The sequence below is a fragment of the Arachis ipaensis genome, chromosome B09, assembly GCF_000816755.2.
Source record: "Arachis ipaensis cultivar K30076 chromosome B09, Araip1.1, whole genome shotgun sequence".
Classification (NCBI taxonomy): Eukaryota; Viridiplantae; Streptophyta; class Magnoliopsida; order Fabales; family Fabaceae; genus Arachis; species Arachis ipaensis.
The window spans coordinates 4,407,585-4,415,413 of NC_029793.2; the positions used below are offsets into that span (position 1 = coordinate 4,407,585).

The 7,829-nt window shown below is 32.2% G+C and overlaps 1 protein-coding gene across 4 annotated transcripts; it reads left to right on the forward strand.

Moving 5' to 3' along the window:
- LOC110262344 (F-box protein At4g09920-like) lies at positions 169–2,346 on the forward strand. Of its 4 annotated transcripts, XM_021111605.1 has the most exons (4): positions 169–1,087; positions 1,200–1,364; positions 1,462–1,762; positions 2,117–2,346. In XM_021111605.1, the coding sequence occupies exons 1-3, from the start codon at positions 212–214 to the stop codon at positions 1,756–1,758; spliced, it is 1,338 nt and encodes a 445-aa protein (XP_020967264.1). In that variant the 5' UTR covers positions 169–211; the 3' UTR covers positions 1,759–1,762; positions 2,117–2,346. The 4 variants fall into 4 exon arrangements, with proteins under 4 accessions (XP_020967264.1, XP_020967263.1, XP_016175783.1 ...); XM_021111604.1 differs by lacking the exon at positions 2,117–2,346 and having other exon boundaries at positions 1,462–1,989; XM_016320297.2 differs by lacking the exon at positions 2,117–2,346 and having other exon boundaries at positions 1,215–1,364; positions 1,462–1,989.

Sequence of the window (7,829 nt, forward strand, 5' to 3'; positions counted from 1 at the left end):
TACGAAATCAAAATTTAAAGTTTATAATTTAAAAATTATAAATCATTGATTGATTTTCAAATCCGAATAAATAGAGTGAAAATAGATTATAATAATATAAATTTAGTTAAATTAAAAAAAATCAAATCATATAAATACCTTTAAATCCTAAACCCTAGAGTTGAGTCTAACCCTCTCCAGATACAAATTTGAGAAAGCCAAACCATCAACCATGAAGATGAATCGGATCAGTTTATTACCGAACTCGATCCTTTGCGACATTCTCTCTTACCTCCCAATAAAAGAAGCTGTATCCACCAGTATTCTCTCTCGCAGGTGGCGCCATGTTTGGAAGGATCTCCAAATCCTTGACATAGATGATAGACTCTTTTGGTCCCGTCGGAGATATCGGTTTGATTCATATGTGAATGCTATTCTAACTCAGCGCAATGCAGATTACCCCATCCAAAACTTTCGCCTCACTTCCCATGAAAGTTCAGAGGATCTCATCTTAACATGGCTTGATGCCGTCATTGGTCCCCATCTTCAGGAACTCTATCTCCGCATTGGTTTAATGAGAGCAATTAAGTTGCCTGAATCCATATTCACTTGTGTATTACTCAAGTCCCTTGTTTTGAGACATGGTATATATTTGGATAATTATCCAGAGTTTCCAAATGTTTATCTGCCATCCCTCAAGAACCTACACTTGGATCCCGTCGACGTGGACCCCAGCAAGCTTTTATCCGGCTGCCCTGTTCTTGAAAATCTTAAGCTCATTCTACAGAATACGACCCGTGAAGGTTCTTATGTTTATGCACCTACAATCCAGATGCCTCGCACATTGAAAAGTTTAACCTTTGAAGATTACACTAGCTTGATGGAAGAGATTGGGGTTCGGAAACTATACACTCCATTTCTTGAATACCTGCGTATGACAACAGTAGCCTCGCCGAAGCTACAGGTATCAGTTATCAATTTTCCCAACATGGTGGAGGCACATCTTGAAATTTGTCATGAACGTGTTGAGCATGGGGTTTGGGTGCCCAAGCTACTCCAGGCACTCCGCGAAACAAAATTGTTGGCATTGAAATATGCAACAACACAGGTAGCATGCTTATCATAATCCCATGATTCCTCAAGCTAAATGTTTGATGTAACTCGATAATTTGAATTTATAACTATAATTGTGAATTAGGAATTTTATATTTGATATCTAGTTATCTTTTACACAGTGCTTATTTAGTGCTCCGGCTTTCGAGTTTCCAGAATTTCACCGTTTGCTCAAGCTAGAGGTTCATCTTCCATGTTTCAACACAAACTTCTTGCTAAACTTCCTTCATAATTGTCATGTACTTGAAGCTCTCGTAATTCATATTTTGAGGGTATGAATACATTTCAATTTGAAGCTTAAATCTAGTGTCTCTATTTCTATTTGTTGTTTGCCTGCATATATTGACAATTGTTGTTTCCTGTTATCAGGGACATTATTCTCACCCAGTGGAGGAGTATAATGGGCCAACACCACCAACCATGGTTCCGAATTGTGTAACATCATATCTCAAGAGTTTTGAGTTTGGAGAATATCAAGACACTGCAGATGAGCATGAGTTTATTGCATATCTTTTACAAAGAGGACTTGTTTTGAAGAACTTGACCATTCATCTTGAATCTAATTTGGACCAAGAAACAAAGTACAATATTGTCAAGGGATTATCTGCTATACCGAAGGGCTCTACAATATGTCAGCTAAATTTCATTGATCAAAATCCCATTTAACATGGTATGAACTCACACTATCTCTGTCCTCTGTTGTTCGTTGATCAAAACTGTTAAGACAAAATATCGTGTTGGAGTCTTAGAGTTTTATATTATTAAAGTTGCACACTAGTAAGTCAATTTTAGGGCCAGTGTTCCACCTAAATTCTTGAAATATTTGTTGATGCTTGTGAATACTTCTTACCGAATATGATGCTTATAAATAAATTTGTCTGGTGCCCTGTTCCTTGAGATTGACAATGACAAGTATTTTCAATTCTTTGTTTCTTTTTTTTGGTCCCTCAACTTTGGAAATTTATACATGCCGTTTAATGCTATGATGTGCATAAGCTGTTGAATATAGCGATTTATGATGCAGGATGATGGCATCTCTACTCTCTAGGAAACCTGCCAAACGTTTGTTTGTTTTATGGTTATGTTCACAAAACATGTGGGCTGCTATTTAACCGTGTTGCTAGATTAAACCACTCTATAGTATATTTTGTGTGTTAATTTCTGTTTTTTAAGGAAGTTGGTAAGTTAACACTAAGTTATCCACTGCATATTGTTTTACTCATTTGACGTTATCTATGGTTCTATATTTCTCTATTTTTAAGTTGGATTATTTTTTTGTGATGCGCAAAAGTATGCATGGTTAATTAGAACTAGATGCCATGATTTTGCAGAAAGTGATCTTTCCGGCAATGAATTGATGAATTATATGGCACAAACATAGCAACTTTTATTAGGCAATGCTTTGTTACGTAGTTCAAAGATAGTGTTATACCCTGACTAATTCCATGCATGTTCATCCTATCAAATCTGGCCACAATACAAGGATAGATTTAATTTAGCAACCTTCAAAAATAGTTTAGAACCTTTTAAGCAATAAATTACTCATAAACATTCAAGTTATACTGAAATTGTGTGTTTAATTTTGATGTGATGATAGATGAAAATATTTAATAGTCATATTTTTTACATCGGCCCGTTCTTTCTTATGATTATTGGATGTGATAGTAGTTCCTTTGTTGACAACTTGACATGACAACAAGTGATTGCATGAAATGATGAAAATTAATCTTAAAAATATATAATTGCAATAATTCTAAGTTTTATCAATTTTGAAGTTAAAATGTTTTAACAAACTTGTCGTTTAAATTAGGGTGTCTAATCTGCCAAGTGTAAAAATCTGTTTGGATAAATACAATGAGATAAAATTTGGCTTTAAACTTATTTAAAGCCATGAAAATAGATAATATTATGAGAAATTTTTTTTTTTTTAATATAAGTGAGATTTATTTGTGGATATCACAATTATTCTTAGAATCAAAATAACATGTCTATTTTTAAATTTGTTAATATTTTTCAATAATATCTTTGGAATTCTACTAACTATTAGTTTGCCTGAAACAAAGCCAAGGGTATGCTATACAATAATTATAGTTTATAGATCAAAGAAATTAAATTGATTCTCTATATTTCTTTTAAAATAAAGTTTTATATCTAAGTCATTTAACCAATCAAGTCTAACCAAGTTGCTATAACTTAATTCAGTTCCACGCACCACTATCTTTAACAACCCTTTAACTTAACGCATGATTTTTTTTTGGTGACTGAACATAAAGAAAAAACACCTAAGAGAAAGAGTAACACTCCTCTCTAATAATAATGTCTAAATTATTAGGGGGTTGTAACCACTCTAGGTACACCTGCTTGTTTAAAGCAGCAGTCTTAGCCATTAAATCAGCCGCTCTGTTTGCTGTACGTTGGATGAGCACTAAAGTAGCTGTCCAATTGCGCTGAAGCATCTCTTTGATTTTGCCAAGCAGATCAGAGTCATTCGTAATCATGCTGGTTGTGCCTCGCGAAACAAGAAGAAATGCATCAAGATTATCAGTTTCACATATGACCTCTTTACACTCGCAATCCCAAGCCATAACAAGCCCTCTCCAAATAGCATGAAGCTCACAAGAGAGAACACTAGAAAGAGGTATACTGGCCGAACAACCTTTCATCCAAATTCCCATGCTGTCTCTAATAATACATCCAAAGCCCGCTAATTGCCCTTTTTCAAAAACGCTTGCATCGCAGTTCACTTTACAGACATTCATTGGAGGTGGTTCCCAGTTATATTGCAAAGAGGAAGGAATGGTCGTAATCTATTAACCAGCACTTTAGTTACTAGCTTATAAATTACATTACAAAGGCTTATTGGCCGAAAATCCTTCAATCTAGTTGGAGGGTCGCACTTAGAGATAAGAACAATCAAAGTTTTCAACAAAGAATGGCTTAATGTCTCCCCTAAGAATGCTTTCTGAACAGTACGCCACACCTCATGACCCACCACATCCCAATATTCCTTGAAGAAAAAAACTTGAAAACCATCCGGCCCAGGAGCTTTGAACGAGCTCATATTATCTAGAGCTTCTTTAACCTCCAACATTGTTACTGGTTTAGACAAATTATCACAAGCATCCTGGCTAAGAGATGGCATAGGAATTTCTCCCATGCAATTAACCTCAACATATGTTTAAACCTGTGATTCTTATCCAAACCATGGTAGATCCAAAAGTGTTTTCACAAGGTCTGAATGAAGAACTCCAAGGTTTAACCGCAACATAACTACCAGTAATCATCCACGGTCCTCCAAGGAGAACTTTTTCTCTATCCTCCAAGAGATCAAATTTAACTAAGAAATAGCCAAAACCGACATCTAGTACCTCATATCCTCCTTTGGTTCTCCAGACTCCTTTAAGCCTGTGCGTGATCGCCGTATAGCTAAAGTTTTTTCCAAGAACTTTGATCACGATGGCATCTTTGTAGGGCTCTGCCAATATCTCCTTTGCTTCTTCAGTGAACGTCACAGTTGGTATCTCCGAATCGCCTTGCTTACCAACTACTGTAGCCATCTTATCCCCATCAAGAGAATCAGCAACCTCCAAAGCTCTCCTTGTTGAGGCACCCACAACTTTATCTCTAAACGATATTCGCTGACTTTGAATCTTGTTATTGTCTCTTTTAATTCCCTCCTTTTCACCTGATGCATGCCCACCTCCACTCTCCCCCTTATTGCTCTCGCCGGCATGGCCGGCTGCCTCGCTATGTGCCACCCTCGAAGACTCTCCCCCGCTCTCTCCACTCTCCATTTCAAAATTCAAAAAACGTTTAGTTTAACTTAACGCATGATTACATATAACTGTCTTTTCTATGCGAATTTCTTATTTTTTTTTTCAAATTTTCTCAGCCTTTTCTGCATTTTTTTCCTTTTTTGCGTTCTCTTCATTCTATTTATTTTCTGCGTTCTTTTCGTTCACGATCAGTGCTCTTTGATTTGAATTGAAAATTTAAGATAAATTTTTTTTGAAATCAAAATGTGAAATCAAGTTTGAATTTGAATGTAATGTAGAATTTTTTTATTTATTTTTTCGCTGAATCTGTTTTTGTTCCTAATTTGGGTGCATTTGGAAAGATATTTTGGTTTAATTAGGAACATTTTTTGGTGTTTGTTTCAATTTTTCTATGATAATGAGCAGTTTGTACGAAAATGTTGAGATGACTTTTAACACACTTAGAGCTTGTTTGGCCGTCATTTTAAAAAAAATATATTTTTTTAAATGATATTATTTTAAAAGATCTTTTACAAAAGTAAAAGTGATTTTATGTTTGGATATCTCATGTAAAAAGATTTTTTTTATCTATCAATTATATTTGGGTAAAACAAGATAAAAGTGTATTTTTGTTCATTTATTATATGAAAAACATCTTTTTTTTAAAGAAAAAAAGATCTTTTAAAAAAGTATGTAAATTGTAACTTCTCACAAAATATATATATTTTTTATTTTTCTAGTACTTTTACTTTTACAATTAAAAATTTGCCAATCACAAAAAAAATATATTTATTATCGATTTAATGGCACCCAAACAAACACTTAGCTACTGCTTTTTCTTCTCTTTTTCTTTTTTCCTCATTTTTCTCTTTCATTATTGTTATTGTCATGGTCGTTGTCTTTTTTTATATAACAGTACAAATTCACAATGCACCAAAATTTCTTAATGATGACAACATACAAATTAACTCAGTTTAAAACAAATTCAAACTAAAAGTACACCTTATTTAAATCCAAAATGCAGCACAATTACTTAATGATAAGTACATACAAACAAACTCAATTCAAAACAAGTTCAAACAAAAAATGCACTTTATTTAAATCTAGAATATACCGAAATTCAAATTCAGAATGCATCGAAAGTACTTAATGATAACGGCGCACAAACAAATTTAATTTAAAACAAGCACAGACCATAAATTCCTCTTCTTCCTTCTTCTTTTCTTGTTTATTTTTTGTTCTTGTTTTATTTTTTCATTTACTCTCTTAACAAGAATAAAAACAAGAAAAAATCAAACAAATAAATAAATAAGAAACGCATAATGATGTAAAATAACTGAAAAGAAGAGGAGAAAAAGAAACAATGCAGCAACAATAATAAAAAAACGATGATGAGAAGAAAATACGCGAAAAATAAGAAGGAACACGAAGAAGGAATCCGAAGAAAAAGGCGGAAGAGAAGAAGAAAGAGCAGAAATACGAAAAAGGAAAAGAAGAATAAAGAGGAGGAGAGGAATACGGAATTATTTCATGAAGTTAGATCGTGTATTCATGCTTTAATAATAAAACTGATTTTTGTTAAGTTTTAACCAACTTAGTTAAATTTGATTATCAAAAAGATTTAAATAAATAGTATAACTGCTTCTTTTATACGTATAAATTGAATTTGAAGTAAGATATGCTTATACTTTTTATATATCAAATATGAGATGATTGTTGATTTTTTTTAATAATGTCCAACATAAGAGGCCGCATAGTTCTTTTAAAAAAATCTCGATGACATGATGTTGAAAATATTTGATAAGATAAACATCTAGCTCATCAACTATCTAGTTTAAAGAAGGAATAATAATATTGTTTGAAAAACATTTCAAATTCATCATTTGCATAGTTCTCTATTAGATCATTACTAATTTTCAATAATTATTTACCTAATTACTTTGTCTCTTCTTGATTTGACAATTATACATATAAACAATATTATATTTTTAGTAGTTTGAGCACTTGATAAAACTGTTAAAAATAAAATAAATTCACAATTAAATATATAATATTTTATCTCGATGATGATAAAATGATAGAAAATATTTGTCTAAAACTTTCATCTAAGGTATCCTCTTTTTTAAAAAAAGAAAAATTTATAATTCTAAAAATCAAATTGAATCGATCAGAAGAAACACTTGAAATTGATCACCTAGTTAATTCGGTTGATCTCATAAACTGCTTGCAAAAACTAATAAAAAAATTAGTAGAATCGACAGTTAATCAGTGAACTGTTGGAAATAACTAGGGTTGAAAGTGAGTCAAGTTTAGCAGAGCTAAATTAAGTTCAAACTCGGTTCACAAAAATTAAACTTGACTTACGGCTCAACTCATTAACAATCGAGCCTATTTCGTAAGCTTAAATTCGGCTTAACAAAAGCTCATGAGCTAACTCGAGCTCACAAGTTGGCTCAAATAATAGGAACATAATCTATAATTCTATATCAATAAATTATAACTTATACATATTAAAAAATAAATTTAATATATTATTTATCTATTAATTATAAATTTTTTATTTATGTCCTACATCAAAATTATATATAAAAAATGACTATAAAATTTTAAACATTTAAGAACACAATTAGAACATATATATATATATATATTAAATTATTAATACGCATATCCTATATGCATTTAATCGGTACTTTTAATATTATATATATAATTGAGCCAACTTACGAGCTAATGAATTAAGCTTATCTAAGTTTAAATTCGTCTCATTTAATTTATGAGTTCAAATTTAAGCTCAAACTCGACTCACTAGCTCACAAGTTCAGGTTATCGAACTATTAATGAGTCAAGTTCGAAGTGGCTCATGAGCTGGCTTGACTCAATTACAGACCTAAAAACAATCGATTTATTTAAAGATCTTCGGTTCGGTATCAACCCCCTAAAACCGGCGCCGTTTAATCTTTTTTTTAAAAAAAAAGGCGC